Raw genomic sequence first — 23,212 nt, forward strand, 5'->3', positions numbered from 1 at the left:
GAGAGAGACAGCGAGAAAGGGAACACAAGCAGGGGGAGTGGGAGAGGGAGAAGCAGGCTTCCCGCTGAGCAAGGAGCCCGATGCTGGGCTCGATGCGGGGCTCGATGCGGGGCTCGATGCGGGGCTCGATCCCAGGACCCTGGGATCATGACCCGAGCCGAAGGCAGACGCTTAACGACTGAGCCACCCAGGCGCCCCGCGAAGTGGGGTATTTTTAATCACCCCTACTGGCTTGCCTCCAGCCAGCTATGGTGTCAGCCGGCCTCAGCCCCATGATTCATCCAGACGGCTCTCCGGCTGCCCCGCTGTCTCCTCTCCCTGCTCCAGCCCCACCCAGACACACCCTGCTCCTGGCTAAGACCCCGGGGCGTCTGAGGATGGAGGTCCCCCATTCCGTCCTTATGTGTCCACATCATTCCCCCACGACAGACTGGGAGACAGGATCCAGTGCTCCGGCCCCCCAGGCCCCACAAGCAGGGCTCCGAGCAGCACCCGCGCCCTGGGCAGGGTCAGGCTGTCCCGGAGCACCCGGCTGGACCGGGCCCGGCCACCAGTGAAACACCGGCCCATGCCGGACCACACGTTTGATGGTCTGGAGCGCCAAAGTGAGGTGAGGAATGGCGTGCTCCTTTTTCAGGAAGTCAGTGACGAGCATCTTCAGACCGGCCAGCCGCACAGCTCAGGCGCGGCAAACGGGACTTGGGCTCAGGCCTCATGCAGATTTCGGACACCGCTCCGCGCAGCCCCTGAGCTACGAAAACATCCCAGATGCTGGGCTGGACCCTCTGGGTCATGGAACGGGTGCCCGCGGGAGAGAGCCTGTCCTCTGATGGGGCCACCGGAAATCCAGCTGCTGAGAGGCTCTGTAGGCCAACGCTGTGTTCCTGCCCGTTGCGGAGGGCACATCCCAGGGACCCCGCGTGCCCCTGCCAGCTCGGACGACTCGGGACCCCCGAGGGGTGTCGGGGTACGATCGGCGTTCTAGGGCCTTTGCAGTTTGCAACAACGCCTCTCTGTCCCTCCTCTTCCTCCTTCCTGGTCCGCACACCTTAGGAAGACGGTTTGATTACGACATGCAGCTGTCCCCCAGAAAGGGCTAGATCTTTTCTAGGCTGCCCAGTGGATAAATGGTCAGGACAAACGGAGTGAGATGTAAACCACATCGGAAATATGTGAAATTTCAGAATTTCATCCTTCGCAATTCCTTTTTTTTTTTTTTTTTTAAGATCTTATTTATTTGAGAGAGAGAGCACAAGCAGGGGGTAGGGGTAGAGGAAGGAGGAGGAGCAGGCTCCCCGCGGAGCAGGGAGCCCGATGCGCGGGGCTCGATCCCAGGACCCCGGGATCATGACCTGAGCTGAAGGCAGACGCTTCACCGCTCGAGCCACCCAGGAGTCCCTTAAGCTTCCTCTTCTATGAATGATCAACTCATGTGCTTTGCCCAATTTTCTTTTAAGGTGTACTGTCTTTTCTTCATGATTTGAAGTTTGAGGAACTTCGAGAAAAGAACTTCTACGAGCCCTTCCAACAACATCCAGCCACCTTACCTGGCGCTCTGCCCACAGACCAAAGTCCTGAGCTCTTGGAGAGTGAGATGTCTGCGGCCTTTGCAAAAGCCAACCCTCACGTGTGCACCGGCCCCAGTTCAGGGCTCTGAACAGCTCCTTTTCCTGCACCTTCAGTCTCCCCACTGATAGTTCACTGACATTAGCCTACGTAAACACGCTATTTCTCCTCTCACAACCAGAAAAAAAATAACCACCCCCGCCCCGTCCCTTTTCTGCCACCTACTGCCCAAAAACTCGTTCAAAGAGTCTTCACCACTAGCTGTCTCCAATCCCTCTTCCTGCCATTCCCTCTTTTCTCGGTTTGGTTTTTTTTTTTTTAATAGATTTTTTATTTATTTATTTGACAGAGAGAGAGAGAGCACGAGAGCAGGAACACAAGCAGGGGGAGAGGGAGAGGGAGAAGCAGGCTTCCCGCCGAGCAGGGAGCCCGATGCGGTACTCGATCCCAGGACCCCGGGATCACGACCCGAGCCGAAGGCAGATGCCTAACGACTGAGCCACCCAGGCGCCCTCTCGGTTTGGTTTTTATATGGATAAATACAATTATGACATAAAATTTACCAGTTTTAAGTGACAATTCAATGGCATTAAATACATTCACCATGTTGTGCAACGATCACTACTTACCCATCTCCAGAACCTTACTGCCCCAAACCGGAACTCTGTACTCTGTCCCCATTAAACACCAACTCCCCCACCCATTCCCCTCCTCCAGGTCCCTGAGCAACCACCCTCCTACTTTCTGTCTCTATGAATTTGCCTCCTTGGTATCTCAGATAAGTGGGATCATACAGTGTTTGTCATTTTGTGTCTGGCTTAACTTAGCAAAACGTTTTCAAGGTTCACCTTTGTAGCCTGGGTGTTAGATCTTCATTCCTTTATAAGGCTGTATAACCTATTGTATGTCTATTACCACGTTGTTTATCCAGAATGTCTCCACCTTCTGGTCATTGTCAATAACGTTGCTATGAACACGGGCATATGAGCATCTGTTTTGAGTCTCTGCTTTCAATTCTTTGGGCTATACACCTAGAACTGGAACCGCCGCCATCATATGATGGTTTAGCTTTTTGTGCATCTGCCAAACTGTCTTCCCCCGTGGCTGTGCCATTTCACATTGCCACCAGCAATGCACAAGGGCTCCAGTTTCTCCACTCTCACCAATACTTGCCATTTTCTGTGGTTTGTTTTGGCAATAGCCATCCTAATAGGCATGAGGTGCTGTCTCATTGTGGTTTAGATTTGCATTTCCCTAATGACCAGCGATGCTGAGCATCTTGCACTTGCTTCTTGGCCATCTGTGTATCTTCTTTGGAGAAATGTCTGTTCATGTCCTTTGCCTGCGTTCAAGTTGAATTTTTCGTTGGTGAATTGTGGTTCTTTATATATTCTGGATATTAATCCCTTTTCAGATCTATGGTTTGCAAAATAGCTCCCATTCTGCAGGTTATATATTCACTCTCTCGATGGCGTCCTGTGATGCACAAAAGTTCTTAATTTTGATGAGGCCCAATTTATTTCTCTCTTGCTGCCTGTACTTTAGGTGTCAAAAAATCATTGCCAAATCCAATGTCATGAAGATTTTCTTTGGTTTTCTTCTAAGAGTGTGTAGTTTTAGTTCTTACAATTTTAGGTCTTTCATTTGAGTTCGTTTTCTATATGGTGAAAGGTAAGGGTCCAACTTCATTCTTTTATCTGCATATAGATATCCAGTTTCTCCAGCACAGGCTGTTGAAAAGATGCCCTTTCCCACTGAATGGTCTCAATACCCTTCTCGAAGGGCTTGGGTTCTCTATTCTGTACCATCAGTTCATGTCTGTAAGCCAGGACTATATATACTGTTTTCGTTACGTAGCTTTGCAGGAAGTTTTGGAATCAGGATGCGTAAGTCCTCCGACATTGCTCTTTCTCAAGACTGTTTTGCCTACTCAGGGGCCCCTTGAGGGTTCCTATGAATCTTAGGACGGGCTTACCTATTCCTGCAAAAAAACACCAAGCACGGGGGCAGGACTGGACATACGAGACTCGAGAACTGTTGAGATGCAAGTGTGGGGGGTAACTCAAGCGTGGTGGGTTGCGGGGGTATTAAGGAGGCAGCGGGAGAGAAGTTGGAGAGGTGGGCTAAGGCCCGATCCCACTCGGTAGGAGCCACGAACAGTTTTCGGAAGCTCATCCGTCAGCTGTGCAATGAGTAATAGAGGAAGGCAGTGGAGGTGCTACATGGGCAGGGAGGAGGGGCAGCCTGGACACCGCCCTTGTCCCCCCGCCTCCCCCCCCCACTGCCTACTGGCCACCAAGTTCCTCTCTACTGCAGGGAGTGTCTGAAGAAGACATGGAGGCGGTCAGCCTCAGGGAGAGCTGAGAGGGCGCCGGGACATCCAGGGGAGCACCCCCTGCCCCGAGAACCTGAAGCCCCACACGAGGGAGGGAACGTGCAGGCTACGTACACAGACCACTTGGAACATTCACACTGCGTAAGATACAAAAATGGCACAGGGATCCGATAAAGGAAATCAAAGGGCAGAGAGGCCTACGGGGGGAATGAGGGGGCGAGAGCAGCCTCTGGGCCGGTTTCCTTTCCCACCAAGTAAAACAAAACTAGGTCCCCAAAGTGGTGAGGGCAAGCCTTCCTTCTTGCGTACCACGAAAATGGACAGACGCTGCTGAAACTGAAGAGCGCCAGCCTGGGTGGCATCAGGGAAGGAACCGTGGGCTCTATGAGCTTGGCAGGCAGGAGGACAGCTGAGCCCCAGGCCCCGGGGGACGAGGGCGGCTCTCAATTCCAGTCCAAGGGCCGCGGCTCACCTGGGCTGCTCCCTCTTACTCCAGAAGATTTGGAAAGGGGGAAAAAAAAAAAAAAGGACAGTGTCAAGATTGCACACCTGCTACTTTTAACTTACAAACCGAAGGATTTATTAATCCAGTTTCCCTTCCCTGGCCAGACTGCAGAAGCAGGACGCAGATGCCCCAGTACAGCCGCGTGGAGGTGTCGGAAAGCTCCACCGGAACCCACCCCGGCGTCACGGGATGGGCCTCTGTTCGGCCACAGGACTGCAACCGCAGCGTGGCCTCAAGGCCGTGCGCCCAGCAGACTGACCCTTGGGTCTCCAGCGTCTGCCAAGGGGCACCGGGTGGGCCCAGGGGGCGTGAGAAGCACCACGCGGGCGTCTCGAGAAGGCTTCAGGCTGAACACAAGTGCACCTGTCCCTCCCCTTCCAGAAGGGGCGGCTGGCCAGCCTCAAGGCTGCCGGGTCGGAGGCCCATCTCCCGCGGCAGCATCCCCCTCTGGCTGATGGTCAGAAGGCCCTGGGAGGTGGTCCCCACACGCCATCCCGCGCCTGGGCCGCCGTGCTGTCTCTCCACCTTCCGCTACTTCTGCTTGTATTCGGGGGCCTTCCCGCTGGGCGGCAGCTCCCTGTGGATCAGGCTGAGGCCGCAGAGGATGAGGAACACGCCTCCCCACCACAAAACCTCCTGGCACTCTCCATACAACACAAAGCCCAGGAAGGCCTGTGGGACAGAGACCACGGTGAGGCCATGTCCACACGTGCCCGCAGGACTCGAGCGCAGCAAGGAGGCACCACCTCACTCCCCCAGGGGCTGACGGCCGTCCTGGGGCAGGAGGAAAGGTCTGGAGCTGGAAGTTGGGGGCCCGAAACCCAGCTGTCACCTTCCACAAGTCACTATTCACGTCTGGCTCACCTGGAGAGGGGAGGAGGGTACCTTCCTCACAGCCCTGGCCCCGAGCGAAGTGCACAAGAAAGCCCAGCAGAGGCCAGCCGCTAAGGCCCAGCACACAGCGGGCGCCTGGTGTTTGCTGATCCAAACCGGCCGGCCAAGCCCTCCCTCCCTCGACGGCAGGACCAACTGGGCTCAGCCCTGCCTGGCTGACATCAGGCTATCAGAGGAAAGAGTGGCCCCCCTCCACATCTCACGCTCAAGTTCACAGAGCCCTAGGCGTCCAGCTAGCACAGAGGTGGCCGAGACTTCAGAATGAGGGCTGCAGCCTGGAAGGGCAGCATGCAGGTAGGCTTTCTCACAGTTGGACTTCATTCCCAGCTAGCTTCAGAGTTCGGCCAAGTTTGAGATGAGAGGAGCAGCCCCCAGGGGTCAAGCCACAGCCCACTCTGCGTCAGCTCCTGTCTGCAAGGGCGGGAGTTCCCCCAACTCACCCAGAACCCAGCTTTGGGACAGGGGGACTGTACCCTCGGGCCACTCACCGAGCTGAGGATGTTTGAAAACGTCACTGTGACTGATGCAATGGCTGAAGACATGGAGAAACTGAGGCCCCGGCTAAAGAATGTCCACATCAGAGAATTGGTGGTCGCCATCACAATGACTCCCAAGATGCAGAATCCCATGTTCACCTGCGGGAGAAAGTGTCACTGCGGCCACGCTCAGCCAGGGCGGACCTGTGGCCCCCCTCACAGCACACCCAGGGGCCTGATCACCAGCAGCCGGGCCCCTACTGAGACCCCACCACAGCTCCTCAGAGCTTTCCTGCACAGGACCTCACCTAACCCTATGCTCAGCGCACCCATTTTACAGCTGAAATAAACTGAGACTTATTTGACCGTCTTGCTGGCCATGTGCCCTGGGGCAGAGCAAAATGCTAATCCGTAACCAGTACTTTGTTTAGAACACCAGTCCCTTACTGGTGTTGAAGATCAGTGCCGGAGGGCAAGCAGTTATTAGTCAGTATGTAGTGTGAGCAAATCAGGGGCAGAGTCCTCACCTCCAGGGATCAGATAAAGCGTTCATTTGCCAAGCTTCCTCCCATCCTGTGCAGGCTATAGGACACGCAGGCCAGTCCTGCTGGGCATTCTGGAGTTTTTACTCTGTGCCAGGCCCTGTGCCCAGGTGTTTTAAGTGCACTCTCATTTATTCCTTAACTTCACTTTACAGATAAGGAGCCTAAATTAGTAACTCGCTTATTAAAGTGCCTATAACCCGTGGGAGCCACCAGGATTCAAACCCAGGCAGTGGCTCCATGCTCTTAACCAGGACGCAGCCCTGCTCAGGGAACCCCCCCACCCCACTTGACTAGTGATCCCAGGCATCACTTGGAGTACTTGCAGCCTTTTCCTTTCTTTTTTTAAGATTTTATTTATTTATTTGAGAGAGAGAGAGAGAAAGCACGAGTGGGGGGGGAGCAGCAGAGGGAGACGGAGAAGCAGACTCTCCGTGGAGCAGGGAGCCCGACGTGGGGCTCGATCCCGGGACCTGGGAATCATGACCTGAGTTGAAGGCAGATGCTTAACGACTGAGCCACCCAGGCGCCCCTTTTCTTTTTTTTTTTTAAGATTTTTATTTATTTATTTATTTGAGAGAGAGAATGAGAGATAGAGAGCACAAGAGGGAAGAGGGTCAGAGGGAGAAGCAGACTCCCCGCTGAGCAGGGAGCCCGATGTGGGACTTGATCCCGGGACTCCAGGATCATGACCTGAGCCGAAGGCAGTTGCCCAACCAACTGAGCCACCCAGGCGCCCTGGAAAGGAGAGGATCTTAAGCCTCCTACTCAACATGCAGATCCCTTGCTTGGTTTTGAGTTAGAAACCTGCTTGCAGACAGAGATGCCTCCTCTGCGGTGACCATCTACATAGCACACTCTTCTTTTTTAAAAAGATTTTAAGTAATCTCTACGCCCATTGTGGGGCTCAGACTCACAACCCTGAGACCCAGAGGTGCATGCTCTCCTGACTGAGCCAGCCAAGCGCCCCTCATACTCTTTCTTTCCAGTGTCGTAAGGAAAGGGTGTCTTGGGGCACCTGAGTGGCTTAGTCTGTTAAGCATCTGCCTTTGGCTCAGGTTGTGATCCTGGGGTCCCGGGATCAGGTTCCACATCGCATCGGGCTCTCTGCTCAGCGGGGAGCCTGCCTCTCCCTCTCCCTCTGCCTGTCCCTCTGCCTATTCGTGATCTCTCTTTCTCTGTCAAATAAATAAATAAAATCTTTTTTTTTAAAAAAAAGGAAACGGTGTCTTTGCAGAATTTTCACAAAAGCACTGTATGAACCAGTGGCAACCTGCTTATGTAGTTATGAAGGCCTGGTGCACAACTACACAGACTAGGAAACCTCATGGTTCAGAGTTACTCATCTTCCTTTGGGGCACTTCAAGAATTACACCCAATAGGGCACTAACCTCAAGCATGGTGGTTCCCACTGGATTAGCCCTAAACAGGCTTACCCGCATGGACCAGTCTGTCCACTGTCCAGGTCAGGAACTAACCCTGGGGTACTGGGGCAGTGAAACCCCTCGGGCAGCAGACACTGGCCTACCACTCGGGATGGGAGGGGCAGAGGTCCACTTCAGCAGACGTGTGGAGGCCGTTTAGGAGTTCTCAGCAAGGGGATGGGAGCGGGGTATCCAGCATGCTTCTCCGTCCTCTCTTACGCCTACGTGTCCCAAACTCCCAATTTTCCTGGCAGCAGGGTATATGGGTCGAAACACTCGTTAATTACGGAGCAAAAGAGATGGGCAAAAGGCTTCTCACCTTAAGAGTCACGTGGAGAGACATGTTCAGGTATAAGGGGCTTAAAATGAAAGGTAGAGAGTGGATGCAGGAAAGCGAACTAGCCCAATCGGAGGACAGACTGTAGGTCCCTGGTAGGGAAGACGCTCAGGTCTCTTACCGCCTACACTGGACGAGGATTTGCCGGGATTTAGAATGCAGGGATGCTCTCCCGCCCCAGCTGACTGCAGCGCCCGGCTGCGGACCGGGCCAACTGACCCGCGGGCGTGAGGCTTCGCCCTGCGCCCCCAACCCCAACCCTCCCGGAGCCTCGCGGGCCCCGCAGCGCCCCTCCTCCGCCCGGGCCCACCCGCCCGCCGGCCGCGGCGGCGCCCCGGGCTCGACCTCGCTGCCGAAGGCCAGCTTGGCGGAGGCGGCGGCCAGAGCCCCGAACGCGCCGGCGCACAGGCAGTTGAATACACCCCAGAAGCGGCGCCGCATCGCGCCGGCCTGCAGGTGCGGGGGGAAGTCCGCGGGGGCGTCGGGGTAGGCGGCCGGGCACACCGCGCCGCCAGGGGACTGCGGCCTCTCGGCCATGGTGCCCGCCGCCACCTCTCCCGGCGCCCGGCGCACCCGCCACCAGCGGGACCGAGCGCGTGCCGCGATTGGGCGGCGGCCCCACGTGACGCGGCGCCCACGTGAGCGGGGAGGCCAATTCGGGCGCGGCGAGGGCCTCCGGGGGGCGGGGCCGGGGGCGCAGCCGCGCCCCGGTGGGGGGCCTGCGGGGGGTGCCGGCAGCCTGCGGCGTTGGGCTTAGGTGTACCCGCGAGCCGTCCGGGGCTGGCGTCGGAAGCCGCGGCCGTGCCGCTGTGGTTGCTGCTGTAGAATAACTATCCGTGACCCGGCCGTTTCAGCCTTTGCCGCTGAGTGCGGCCCAGCATCCGCGTTCCCCAGGAACTTGTTAAAAATGCCGAATCCCGGGCCCGCCCGACACCCATTGATCAGAATGTGCATTCCGACGAGACCCGCTGGGGATTCACGGGCACCTTCCAGTTCCGGAGGCGCGAAGTGGAAAGACGCCTCAGCAGAGGGCGCTAGAGACCTCCACACTCGGCCCGGAGGCGGGCTCCCGTGAGGGCCTCTGACAAATCAAAAGGCCCAGATGGATACGCGCTCACTGTAGGATTTAGAAAATGTAAGTCACCCATAATCACTCTGCTCAGATTCCCAGGACTAACATGACTTCCCATTTCCTATGCACTTAAATGTTTAAAGTGTTTGTGTGTAAAAAGTAGTACATGTCTTTCCAAGAGAAGTGTTGGACTACTTCTCTCCAGGAAAATCATTATTAGCGTACTTTCTGTCTAGGCACAGTTGTATATATAGCACACGTTAAAAAATAGTTTACATGATCTGTATTGGACGTTTTTAGTATGATTTCACACTGAACTGTTGAGCAGCATTTTTTTTTTCCATTCAGGAAGTTTTCGTGGAAGTCCTTCCTTGCCACTCTCACAGGGTGGTTTTGTGGCTCAAATTAAAGCATGGATAGCCCTGCTAACTGCTATTTATGGGTTGAATTGTGTCCCCCCCCCCCCCAAAAAAAAGATATGTTTAAGTTCTAATCCTCCACACCTGTGAATATGACCTTACTGCAGATGTAACCAAATTAAGAAGTCATTAGCGTGAGCCTTAATCTGACTAGTGTTCTTCCAGGAGACAGAGACACAGGGAGAAGGCCATGTGACAACGGAGGCCGACTGGAGTGATGCATCTACGCGCCCAGGACCGCCAAGGACTGCGGTCGGTACCGCAAGCTAAGAGAAAGGCATGGGACAGATGCTCCCTGAAGCCCTCAGAATGCCCTTGCTGACACCTTGAATCTGGACTTCTAGCTTCCAGAAACTGTGGGAGAATACATTTGTTTTTAGCCCTCCAGTTTGTGGTCATTTGTTCTGGCAGCCCCCAGACACTCCCATAGGTGGGTAAGACCCAACCAAGCCTCTTTAGTACCAGCTTCAGTGTTCCAACCCTTCTCCCACCTCCAGGGCAATCTCAGTTTCTACACTCTATATGCTGAATTTCATTTTATTTTATTTTTTTTTTTAAGATCTACACCCAACATGGGGCTTGAACTCACAACCCCAAGACCAAGAGTCCCACGCTCTACCATCAAGCCTGCCTGGTGCCTCCTACACTGATTTTTAGTTCCCTTTTTTGTTTCTGGCTCTTAGGGATTGATTACTCTTTGGGAATTCAACTGTGCATTAATTTTTTTCTTTAAAGGTTTTATTTATTTACTTGAGAGAGAGAGAATGAGATAGAGAGCACGAGAGGGAGGAGGGTCAGAGGGAGAAGCAGACTCCCCGCTGAGCAGGGAGCCCGATGCGGGACTCGATCCCGGGACTCCAGGATCATGACCTGAGCCGAAGGCCGTCGCCCAACCAACTGAGCCACCCAGGCGCCCCTGTGCATTAATTCTTTAAATTGTTTTTCCTCAGCTTTATTGAGGTATAACTTACAACCCATAAAATGAAGCCATTTTGAAGAGAGTTTAATTTTTAGAAGATTTATAGAGCTAACTGTGTGCAATTATCACCACAAACCAACACATTTCCACCCCATCAAAAAAGTTCCCATCATGCCCTTATGGTCACTTGCTCCCATCCCCAGCCACAAGCCACCGAGAATTTGCTTTCTATCTCTATAATTTGCCCTTTCTGGACATTTCACATAAATGGGATCATACAGGTATGTGGGTTTTTGGGCCTGGCTTCTTCCACTTTTTTTTGTTGTTGTTGAGGTTCATCCATGTTGCCTCTTTTTATTGCTGCGTATAGTGTTCTATTATGTGTAAAAAACGCCCGGTACCGTTAGGCCTTAGGAGAATGTCAGTGATGAGCTGTACCGCAAGCTCTGGGATGGCTACACTAAAACATCTGGCGGCAACAGGAGCTGAGGAGGATGTGGAGGAGCTGAACCCCCTGCTGGTGGGGACATGGAGGGTACAACCAAACGGTGCGTCCAGAAAGGGGAGGCAGATCTTAGAAAGTTAAACACAAGCTTACCAGCAACTCTACTCCTAGGTATCTTCTCAAGTCATAGGAAACACAGGTCCCCAGCAAGACTGGTACACAAATGTTTACAGCAGCCTTATTCGTAATAGCCCCCAAACTGCCAATAGCTCAAATGTCCATCAAACGTTAAGTAAATCAAATGTGGTGTCTCCGCACAATGGAATATGATTCGCAACGAAAAGGAATGAAGTGGTGACACACACAAGTTCCTTGAGGGCAGGAGGTTTTGTTTGCTTTGTTCACGGATGACCAGGGCATATAATAGGTGCTCATTAAGTATATGGTGAATGGACATGTCTTTAATGTGGCTCTCCCGAGTGAACAATGTAAATCACTTTATTAAACTGTTAATTTTTAAAGGATTTTATTACATTTTGAAAGATGGCCATATTTACAGTCATAAAAAAATGCTCAGGAGAATACTGAAAGTAAGGATACAAAAATAATCTATATTAACAAGTTTGCCTTTTGTACATGCTGCTCAATAGGATTAACATCATGGCAAGTTTTGAAACCACTACGTATTGTTAGAGCTGCTGCTGTAAGACTCAAAGGAGATTATGGAAGATAGTATCTAAGGAAAAAATAACCTGGCCAACATCCACTGTAAACCTTAGCTACAGTTTTTTATTTTAAAAAGGCAAAAGGTTTTCCCAGTATTTAGAGCTGATTGAAAGCATTGAAATGGGATGGTAACTTCAAAATAGTATACTGCCGACTGTCACAGGGTGAGTATGGATGCAGAACATTCATCAGAAACTTGAAGTTCGGCCCCCAATGCCACATACACAGTTAGTAATAATGCTCCTTGATTCAGCTTTGTCAGATGCGCAAGGGTAGGGCTTACTTTTGCAAGAGGAAAGAAATTCTCCAGAAAGGTGATGCCTAGGTAGGTAGTTGACCAAGATCCTTACGATTCATTCCTTTTCTTTTCTTTTAAAAATACATTTTCAGCACGCAACTTTTCTGTCTCCTGAGAAGTAAATTTAAAAAAAAGGAAAAGAAAAAAAAAATTAGGGCTCAAATGCTTACAGGAAGTTATTCTTTGCATTCATGAAGTTTATATTTCAAATTAAGACTACAACCTTCAATTTGTAAATGATTTATAACATTAAACAAGAATCTGATTATGTTAGAGCCTGACAACGGACTGAATTATCCTTGGAACAATAAGGACTGATATATATTTTTTTAATTCATTAAGTTCCCCCAAAGAAGGCATTTAAGTGATTTGATGATTGAATTAAACTTTAAACAATCATTCTAAGACCAGGCTGAGTTTATGTAAAGTACTTTTCAGGGCTTACCTCAGCGAGCCTGACATTCTCCTTCTTCAGCCGCACGACGTACTGAATCTTCTGATGCAGGTTTTGGTGACCGACCAACTTCCCATTTTCCTCAGCAAGACACTCCACCTGCTTCCTTAACATTTCCATCTCCTGCAGGCAAATCAATCCAGGGAGGTAAAAATGAGCTGCTCTTAATTTTGCTTTTACAATCACATTATTTCGTGCCTCCCAAGAGCACGAAGTAGGTCAACTACTTGGCCAACTACCTGGGTGCCAGAGAGCCCAGCTTCCCGGCTCTCATGGCCATTCATCCCTGCGCATGCCAGAGCAACTCTAAACCACGGGTACCCCCTCCCAGACATGTCCTAAGCACATGAAAACAACCAACACACAAATGCACCTGGAATATTCTCTCCTTTTCCTCATACAGTTCTTCCAGCTTTGATCTCAGTTGTTCCTTTTCTTGAAACGCTTTAGATTCCAAAGTTCTGGTTCGCTCGACTTCCTCGGCCATTCTAAGGCAGTCCATCTCTTTGTTCTGAAGGGCACTCTGGACTTCTTCTAGGCTGTAACAACAAATAGCGTTTTGTGGGATTCCAAAGGAACATAATTACAACTGTATTCAAATGAGACATTTTTCACCCAAGCCCAGAATTTTGATTTGAAAGCGTCACAAATATTCAGCCCTCCCCTAGAGACAGCATAGGGAGATACAGCAAGGGATGCAGATAGGCTTCTTTTGTTATTTTATCCAAGACTTTCATTTTGGAAAACTCCTCAAACCATCTTTTAAATAATAAAAATTTAGAATGGAAACTTCTGGATCTGGCTCCTTTGGAGCAAATGTAACTTAAGTAGTATTATAGTCTGCATGGTTTATTCAATGCCCCATATCTTAATTCTTTTGGATTTCAAAAACTGGTTCTCAGACCATAGGACACCAGTCATTTCTTCAAGGATGTGCTATTGAGAATCCATACACTATACAACTATCAATTGAAAAGAAAAACGAGGAACAAAGTTATCATGGAATTACGTAGAAATGCAGTTTTAATAAAATTGTGTGAATCCTATAAGCTGTCCAAAAGAAACAAGTACTTTTTACTGCATTTTTATGCATATGGAATAGAATGATTATTCTTTATGACATCATACTCAAAATTTAATATGCCATTTAAGGCAAGCTCATTTCAGGAGCAGTGTTTTCAGACTACATTCCGTGGAACCTCAGAAGAACAGCATGGGGAGTAGGCACTGATATTCTCCCTGATTCACTTGGAGCTGTTCTGCATTTGTCTTGTGTACTTTGCTTTAGTTTGATGAAATTTTTTTTTTTAAAGATTTTATTTATTTGACAGAGAGAGACACAGCGAGAGAGGGAACACAAGCAGGGGGAGTGGGAGAGGGAGAAGCAGGCTTCCCGCGGAGCAGGGAGCCCGAGGTGGGGCTCGATCCCCGGACCATGTGCCAAAGGCAGACGCCTAACGACTGAGCCACCCAGGCGCCCCTAGTTTGATGAAATTTCTGTGGCACGGCAGACCCTGCTGCTGCTTACCCAACAGCCATTCCCTTGCTGTTTCTCTGCTTATATAAAAACTCATTTTCTTTGGGGGGATAAAGGAAAAAAAAGGAGAAGCACACCCAGTTCCCAAGTGTTGGTAAAAACTAAACTGGTCTAGGCTAAGCCTGGTTTCTCTACCCTACTGCCAGATACTGGTTTCTTCTGCTTGCCTGGAGGTGTATTAATTCTGACCATGATGCACAGGCTGATTCTTGCGGGCTAGTAGGAGTTTTTTTCCTCCCCTGACAAAAGAAAGCCCTTTTGAACCCACCTCATTACAAGCTGTGATCCTCTTGTTTATGACATTTGGGGCTATGGCAGCCATCTTGGGGTCAAGAGGCCACAAGCAAGAGTGCCGAAAGTCAAAGAATGGGAAGGGTATGGGTCCTTGATTGCAACACTGAGTCAATGCACCTCCAGGCCTCTTGTGACATGAAATTAAGCATCTCCTGCCTACACCAGTTAGCATAGAATTCAGTTCCTGCTAGCTTTTTTTTTTTAAGATTTTATTTATTTATTTGACAGAGAGAGAGACAGCGAGAGAGGGAACACAAGCAGGGGGAGTGGGGGAGGGAGAAGCAGGCTTCCCGCAGAGCAGGGAGCCCGATGCGGGGCTCGATCCCAGGAGTCTGGGATCACGACCTGAGCAGAAGGCAGACGCTTAACGACTGAGCCACCCAGGCGCCCCTCCTGGTAGCTTTTTAAAGCATCCTCACATACACAAATAGATAACATCATGGTGAGAATCACTGCTGTAGGTTGGGACCGATAAAACTGGGTGTGCCACTTTCTAGTGTGTGCTTCCCTTGCCCACAGAGTGAGGTCCTGTAACTTCTAGGAACAGTGTATCACTGGAGACTCTTGGTTCCTAGATTATGAAATAAATTACATGCCAACTTGGAGAGCTTTCATTCTTTTTGCTGGAAAATCTAAAATGGCTATTACTTCTAAAATAGCTGCAATTCTACGAACTGTACAGCTGGATTCTCATAGATCCTGTAAGTGATCCACATTTCTGTCCTAGCTCTACAGTGACTAACTGGGAGCCAGTCCCTAAACTGCTCATAGGTAGAGCAAAGTATGGAACAAGCTCTGTTCCCCATCTATACTCTCTGATGCTATAAAGCAAATGACTCGGTAACAAATCTTTTTACAAAATGGGTGGTCTTTGTCAGCTGATCATTAAAAAGAATTATTCTTGGGGCGCCTGGGTGGCTCAGTCGTTGAGCGTCTGCCTTCGGCTCGGGTCGTGGTCCCGGGGTCCTGGGATCAAGCCCCGTGTCGGGCTCCCTGCTCCGCGGGGGGCCTGCTTCTCCCTCTCCCACTCCCCCTGCTTGTGTTCCCTTTCTCACTGTCTCTCTCTCTCTCTCTCTCTCTCTCTGTCAAGTGAATAAATAAATCTTTAAAAAAAAAATTCTTTTTAATGGGGGGTCAGTCGGTTGAACGTCTGCCTTTGGCTCAGGTCGTGATCCTAGGAACCTGGGATGGAGCCCCGCGTCGGGCTCCTTGCTCAGCAGGGAGTCTGCTTCTCCCTCTCCCTCTGCTGCCCACCCTGCTTGTGCTCTCTTGCTCTCTGTCAAATAAATAAAATAAAAAAAAAAAGAGGAGAATTTTTGATGACAGATCATGTAATTTTTGATATACTAACTTGGATGGAGTTCAAATAAGTGCATGACAAAATTCCTTCTGTTGCCATTTACTCACTATGTGAATAAGATTTCTCAGCACTAACAGTTATAAAAACAAAGCAGGAACGGAGGTGATACTGAATAATGTCTCATTCCAGAATTAAGTATAACAGAATAATGAGTAACTGAAGCAAAAGCACGAAGATAAAATGCACTGGGAGATACATTTCCACTTAAATTTTACTACGTATAATAATTTATAAAAACTTATAATAATTAAGGACACCATGATTAATAATAATTGTAATGAAAACTCAATCCAGAAGAAATATAGCACTAGAGCCAGCCATACAAATACAAATTACTTTTACGACACAAGAAAACTTTTACAAATTACTTCCCATTTGTATATATATTTTTGTTGCCCCAGTTATATGATAGGGTAATAAAAAAAAAATTCCCAAACCATGTATTAAATTAGGATATAATTCTGTGTAGGTATGGAACAGAAACTCAATTTGAAAGGAAAAAGGAACAATGTACAATTTTAGATTTAGGAATTTGTTCCTGTATTGTTAAATGGATAGAAAGTAGCAGGTCAGTGGGATACTTTTAACAGAACACCACCAGAGCTTTATTTCTATGGCCAGTTCAAGGTGAGACTTTTGATAGGACAATGGCCGGAACAAAACTGGAGATGTGTCATAAGTGGGATCCGAATCCACGCCTCCGTGCAGAGACCAGAAGTCTGGACCATGAGAAGCAGGTGCTGGAGTCTGTGCCTAAGACCATTCGGCCGTCCTGACGCCAAGAACTTTATTCCTACGTGGCACTATTTTCAGTGAGAACTTCCACCCTTTGCTTCAATGTAAACTTTCAGTGAGAAATTTTAGACATTAAGTCAACTCCAAAAATGTGCACGAGGGTATATGGTGTTTCAAAATTCTTTTAGGTTTAATAAGTGAAAATGTTTAGGGCGCCTAGGTGGCTCAGTTGGTTAGGCGACTGCCTTCAGCTCAGGTCATGATCCTGCAGTCCCAGGATCGAGTCCTGCATCAGGCTCCCTGCTCAGCAGGGAGTCTGCTTCTCCCTCTGACCCTCCCCCCTCCATGCTTTCTCTCTCAAATAAATAAATAAAATCTTAAAAAAAAATGTTTGAGGCCCTCTTCTTTGGCTGAGTATCTATTCAGAGTGCACTATTTTTCTAATGTTTTACCATTTTATTTGTTAATACCAACCAGCTTACATATTTTGAATTTGACAGAAAATGCAGTATATCTTGTTCATCTAAGAATGAGGCAGTTTATAAGATTACATAAATTAATCTGAAAACTAGATGAAAAATTAAAATCCTGTTTATAGAACATATGCAAAGAGACCCAAGGTTTTAAATCAGAGGAAACCAGAAGGAAAGGAGTTACTTACCTGTGGATATAGTAAGTATTTCTTCCCTTAGAGGAGAAGAAAGAAAAGACCTACAAGAACTTGAATTACGAAACAGTGCACTTACTCTGCTTTCATTTTCAGCATCTCTTCAACTAATTTATTCTGTAATAAGACAAAAAGAAAAAGATGGCTTAAGTTTTTACCACTGCTAAGAAAAAAATTGATAGTGAGCAGTCCATTCTCCCTCATGGTAATGGGATCAGTTAAACCAACATCTGTCTCTTCCACACCCCAACGGTGCACCCCTAAAGGGGGTGCCTGTCTCTTAAGACTTCACACACTACGCCCTATGAGGCCTCCCACAGGGACCCTATACCTGCTTCTATTCTAAATGGAAAACTCTGTGTGGGGATGCTGGCAGGAGACTAACCGCTGAAACACGAAGACAAATTCACTCTTATTTCATCAACGATGTCTAAATATTGATGGTAAATATCAAACTTAACAGTGGGAATACAGAAGAGACAGAAATTTCAAGAGTAAAATGGTTTCTAAAATCTATAACCACAAATGCTACGTAGAAAAGCATTTCTCAGACAAGAAACGTAAAAAAAAAAAAAGTTGTACTTTAGCAAGTCTTTCTTTGATCATTTCTTCTTGTTCATTCTTCAGCTGTTGATGATCTAGTTGATTCTGTTCACTGCAGAGATGAGAAAGGGAGGATAGGGAAACGTGGTTACGCATATTCAAGTATCACTTTCCTATCTGCTATATGCAGCAATGCCAAGTTATGCAACGAAAAGCTAACTCTGGTGATTAAGTCAAGTTAGCACAGTTCACAAATGTGATTGATATATGGGGATGAAATAAGGCACCTCCCCAGAATTCAGGATGCCTCCCATACAAAACTGAGATGAACAGAGCTGGGAAATCCAATCAAGGCCCGGGGAAAAGAAAAGTAGAAATGGAGCCAGGAGTCGTACCAAATGAAGATCAAATGTGAGCCAAAGGGGGCCGAGACAGGCAGTCCAGAAGCCTGGTGATCAGCTGGGAGGGGGCATCACTGGGTGTGGGGAGGGTTCCTCAGGCCAGCCTACTATATGGAGCCCCAACGCCCCTTTACTTGGATTCCATGGTCAGCTGGCAATTTTCTGATGGCACTCTGGGATCCGATGTATGTTGACACCAGGGAGGGGATTCCCTGAGCACCAGACATAAATCTTTTCATGGAAAAGGAATGCTCCTCTATATAAAGGAAATTACATTTTGGACGATGCATCAGTATCATGTGAATCTGATTAATGGGAGTCCATCTCTGTGAGCCTGATGAGGGCAGGATCATAAATTGAGTTTCTGTGGGCCACCCCTGCACCAGGGGGACATCCCCCAGGAGAACCTGCCTGAATGCCACAGACTCCTCTAGAAATAGCTCTCACTGATGAGCAAAAAATCATTTCTTGAAGGAAAACAGAAGGTCCAGTAGTTTCTTTCACTTAATGAATCTGGCAGTCTAGACAGAAATGGTAATGAGACCTCAGTGAGGAAAACGCCTGAAACCATTAGAGAAGTGTTTTCTATGCTCTAATCCAAAAGTGGGTAAACTTCTTCTGTCAAGAACCAGACAGAAAGTATTCTAGGCTTGGGGAGCCGCGGGGGTCCCTGCCATAGCTATTCTACTTGGGCTACTGTAATATCAATGCAATATTTAAATGAAAGGACACGACTGTGCTCCAACAAAACTTTCCTTTTTTAAAAATAATTTTTATTGTTATGTTAATCACCATACATGACGTCATTAGTTCTTGCTGTAGTGTTCCACGGTTCATTGTGCATAACACCCAGTGCTCCACGCAGCACGTGCCCTCCTTAATACCCACCACCGGGCTGACCCATCCCCCCACCCCCCCCAACAAAACTTTCTTAACCAGACACTCTGTGGGCTTGATCCGACCCCTGAGCCACAGTTTTCTCCCCCTCTGATCTTTCAGGAAGGAGGTTCTGTATGCCTCCTTATAAGGGACATGTGGCTATGAAATAGAGTGTTTTTAACTGTGATTTTATAAATGGGCTAAAAACGTTCTATGTTCCATGCTCATACTAGCTCTTGATAAAAGACAGTGTACCAAGTACCGTGCTTTTCTTTACATGGGGGTGGAGCATGTAGAGAGCAGGTGCGCAGACTGCAGACTACCCGCATCAGAATCATCTGGAAGGGGTAGTGCTACTAAATTGAGCATCTCCAGTGCTCCCTGACACGTGAAGAGAAGCATTCGGGAGGAGACTGTTAGCTCAGCCACCGTTACCATGCGCAAGCATCTGCTGTCTCAGTTGGGTTTTGGACAGTGCATCTCAGCGCTGCTTCTGGACGGGGAAGGGGAGCGCATCTGCCCAAGACCTGCCGGCAGGGGTAGGAATAGTAGGCACCCCGAATCTGGGAAGCTGAATTCAGTCAGGACCTCCATCCTACATGGAGATCCCCTCTGATTCACTTCAACTTGCTGCATACTTTTCCAGGCCATCCTCATCTCGAATCCCTCCAGAAAGTTCACAGAAGGGCGGGATCGTAACTCTACCCTGTATACCTAGTATCTGCCACTTATTGAGTGACACCCCTCGGCCAAGCACTGTAACCCGCACTTTATCCACGTTATTTTCGGTCTTTAAAACACTGTGTGAGAGAGAGCCATCATTTTCCTCATTTTATGGCTCAGGAAATGGAGGCACTAGAAGTTAAAAACTGTGTCCAAAGTCACAGGACTTTCAAGTGTCAGAGACAGGACAGAGCCCGGGTGTGACTGCCCGTGACACCAGGCTGTGCCATTAGCAAATACAACTAGAAAACTGCCGTAGCTAAAGGCAAACCACATGCACAGATACCCAAACCCAAGGGAGCGCTCCTCTGGAAAGCTCCTTCCCGCGCAGGATCATTCCCTGGACCATGGGTCATGAAGCAAAATCATCTGGGAGGAAATCCTCCCTTTTTCTGCTGGATCTCTGGAACCTTATCTTGTAGAGATCATAGCTTCCTCACCCCGTGCCCCTTTTCTGCCAAATAGCAGTAGACAGTTTGGTTCAAATGTTTCACGTGCCTGAAATTAATTTCAATAGCTCTACAACAATGCAAAGGTTAACAGAGTAGGCAAGATCATGAAGGCCTTATTCTCCCATTCTGGAGAAAGCAGCCCGCTCATCAGCCCTGACTTAAAAGCAACCGATGGGGCATCCCCTGGACTAGTGGTGAACACCGTGCACGCCAGGAAACCAATTCCAACTGCTCTCACCAAACTACACCCAGGCAGGCCAAGAGTTAGCCCACAGAGTTCTGGTGGCTCTTTCTCACCTGTTGTTCTTTTCCCTCTCAAGATCATCCAGCTGACTTTGCAGGAGCCAGTTTCTTTCTCGCAACTGCTCAGCTTCCGTGCGGAGGCTTTCCATTTCACACAACTGCTCCTAATAAGACATCAAATCATGTCTTCAGAAAACATGTTGTAGGAGGCATGATTTTGCTCCCCAAGGCCACACGTGAGACACATATTCCTATTTTAAGCTCCTCGATGCATAGAACACTGCATGCATATCGCTGGATAAAAAGGAGACTATGACAAGCTCTTGGGGGCCTGGAACTGTGACTCATCTTCATACCCATGTATGTTAAACAGTCTCTTATCAATATCACAAAATTCATTAAAATCTCTTTATGAAAAAAGATGTTCAAAAGTCTCTACTTTGGTAAATGTTCTATTTGATTCTATTTAATAAATTCTAATTTAAAAAACCGATGTAGGGAATATAGTCAACAATACGGTAATGACATTGTCTGGTGACAGACGGTAGCTATACCCATGGTGAGCACACCGTAATGGATGGAACTGTCAAATCACTATGTTGTAATGTAGTGTCCAACTGAGTGCCACAGCCCATCACTCAAAATCCTTACGTGAACTTTAATTTGAAAATCATGAGCATAACCATCCAGAAGAAATAAATACTTGTCTGCAAGGAGTGTCCTTTCTCCTTTACTTCTACTTGCCCATTGTTTGATTTCTTTTAAACTGACCCAATTTCTTCTGAGTCCTAAAATCATGCCAATCTGGGTAGCAGCGACATTCCTGGGATAGCAGCATACGGAGAGCTGCCCTAAATAAAAAAGCAAGGAATGATCCCCTGCATGAGGAACAAAGCTTAAGAGAGTGCTGTTTTCATGTCCTTTCTGTCACTTGGTTACAGTAAGCTAATTTTGTTCCTAAACAAAAACTCACTATAGAGCAAGGGCCTCACAAGCCAACTGCGATCTTCTACGAAGCACCCTCTCTGTTCTACCCACACCCCTCCACACCCACACACCACACACCCAGGCGCTCCTCCACATACCTCCCGCCCCTCAATACTCCTCTAAACACACTCCCCGACATATAATCACCGTACCCCCAAGTCCCTGGGTAAAACCAAAACCAAAACCAAACCAGAAGGAAGTTTAAAAGAAGGGCCAACAAGAGTATTTTTAACTATCATAGACAAAAGCAAATCTCTCTAATATATAAAGAATGCCTACAAATCATTCAGGAAAAGCCCAACAATAGAAAGACGGGCAAAGGATATAGGTCAGAGAAACAGAAAAACCAAAGACGTTCCGTCTTATTCCTAATAAGAAAAATACAAATTTCAAAACTACCGAGAGCGTGTGCCTTAGCTACGAAACTGGCAAGGATCTAAGTCAGGCAGCACTGTGATCAGAGCAGCTGGTACGGCCCGGGTATGATACTATCATAAAACACAAACGCTTCCAGATGTGGTTACATGTGGGAACCTGGCCACAGTGGGAGCTGCCAGGGACGGTCACCTAGGGAGTGTGGAGTCAGCAGGGGGAGGCTTTTCCATGTACCCTTTAGTTCTGTGCCTTTTGAACTTTGTTACCATCGGTAATCACAAGAGATACTATTTTACTTATTTATTTTGGATACTGTTTGTTGTAAAAGATTAGGTTTATGCGGAAAAATCATGCAGTTACCTTTATCCTGAGGATTTCAGCATTTTTGACTTCTCTGTCTTCGTTTAGCTTTGTCACAAGGTGTTGCAGAGAAATCTTAGAGGCTCTTCCATCTTCTATCTCTTGTTCTTGTGTTTCCAGGAGTTTTGCCAAATGTGTTTGAAAATGAGGTGGTGTTTTAGGGCTCTATGATAAAATTAAATTTTGTCCGAATACTTGATTAAGTGAGGTTTGATAAAGATTTCACTGTAAATGTATATGCCAAGCACACAGAAAACACTCAGCTGTTTAGCTTGTTATTCTAATTCCTGTCCAATTAAAACAAATAAAACACCGGTACCTTTTTATCAAGTAAAAAGCAGAAAAGGTGTTGGTGAAAATCTTTCTATAAAAAAAAAAAAAATGAAGCTACGGTCTTCGTAATTTCCAAACTTTTATCACTCACGAAACTTCATTCTTCCCGCAACACACTCTTTTTCTGACAAGTACCTGGGGATACTCAGTAGCAGAATCCATTACGTGTTCAAGCTGTCTCATTTTGAAGTTATATTCATTCTTTTTCTGTTCTACTTCCTCCTTCTTCTGGTTCAGCTGGGAAAATTGAACAGAGGTGAGGTGATGCGTTAGAAAATCGTAGGGGGCCCATGGTCCTGTTAGAACAGACAAGCTGCCCAAGGGAGGAGGATACAGACTTCACGTTATTTTGTCAGGACTTCAGTAATAATCTGGAAAGCAGTAAGGTATTAAAAGCAGCCCAGGGCGCCTGGGTGGCTCAGCTGGCTAAGCGACTGCCTTCGGCTCAGGTCATGATCCTGGAGTCCCGGGATCGAGTCCCGCATCGGGCTTCCTGCTCAGCGGGGAGTCTGCTTCTCCCTCTGACCCTCTTCCCTCTCGTGCTCTCTGTCTCTCATTCTCTCTCTCTCTCTCAAATAAATACATAAAATCTTTAAAAAAAAATGAAAATTTCACTCCCTCCCACACTCCCTCTGTGCTCTCTCTCTAATAAATAAATAAAATCTTTAAAAATAAAAAAATAAAAAAATAAAAGCAGCCCAGACCTCAGCAATGTTGACAGCTATAAACATTGCGCCTGCCGCTCATGTCTGTGGACCTTGGTTGCTACTCTGACCCTCTCCTCTCCCGCTTTCTCACAGTGTTTAAAAAAACGTTAAGCCTCACAGGTAATCAAAGGGTCATCTCAGGAAAATAAAATATAAAACAACAGCCAACAAGAGGACAAAAGTCAGCCATAACCTTGCCCCAGA

General features: G+C 48.1%; 2 protein-coding genes across 5 annotated transcripts in view; both read right to left on the reverse strand.

Moving 5' to 3' along the window:
- On the reverse strand, positions 1-8,640 carry TMEM42 (transmembrane protein 42). Of its 3 annotated transcripts, none has more exons than XM_028087206.2 (3): positions 8,425-8,640; positions 5,789-5,935; positions 1-1,048 (listed from the first exon to the last, which is right to left on the reverse strand). In XM_028087206.2, exons 1-3 carry the CDS (start codon positions 8,614-8,616, stop codon positions 791-793), a joined length of 597 nt encoding a protein of 198 aa, XP_027943007.1. In that variant the 5' UTR covers positions 8,617-8,640; the 3' UTR covers positions 1-790. The 3 variants fall into 3 exon arrangements, with proteins under 3 accessions (XP_027943007.1, XP_027943008.1, XP_027943009.1); XM_028087207.1 differs by lacking the exon at positions 1-1,048 and adding an exon at positions 4,455-4,995; XM_028087208.2 differs by lacking the exon at positions 1-1,048 and adding an exon at positions 4,854-5,078.
- Positions 8,641-11,461: 2,821 nt separating this feature from the next.
- Positions 11,462-23,212, reverse strand: part of KIF15 (kinesin family member 15) — a 70,294-nt gene continuing 58,543 nt past the window's right edge. Inside the window, exons 28-36 of one of the 2 annotated variants that reach the window (XM_028087222.2) lie at positions 22,437-22,538; positions 22,288-22,332; positions 21,969-22,133; positions 20,301-20,410; positions 17,588-17,660; positions 17,085-17,122; positions 12,786-12,951; positions 12,404-12,535; positions 11,462-12,069 (exon numbers count right to left, since the gene is read on the reverse strand). In XM_028087222.2, coding sequence (XP_027943023.1) covers positions 12,007-12,069; positions 12,404-12,535; positions 12,786-12,951; positions 17,085-17,122; positions 17,588-17,660; positions 20,301-20,410; positions 21,969-22,133; positions 22,288-22,332; positions 22,437-22,538 — 894 coding nt within the window. In that variant the 3' untranslated portion in view covers positions 11,462-12,006. The remainder of the gene's footprint in view (positions 12,070-12,403; positions 12,536-12,785; positions 12,952-17,084; positions 17,123-17,587; positions 17,661-20,300; positions 20,411-21,968; positions 22,134-22,287; positions 22,333-22,436; positions 22,539-23,212) is intronic. The other variant, XM_028087223.2, reaches the window with a different exon arrangement.

The sequence above is a fragment of the Eumetopias jubatus genome, unplaced genomic scaffold (genome assembly GCF_037043125.1).
Source record: "Eumetopias jubatus isolate StellerSeaLion01/CBP00866 unplaced genomic scaffold, mEumJub1_p1.0 scaffold_1, whole genome shotgun sequence".
Lineage (NCBI taxonomy): Eukaryota > Metazoa > Chordata > Mammalia > Carnivora > Otariidae > Eumetopias > Eumetopias jubatus.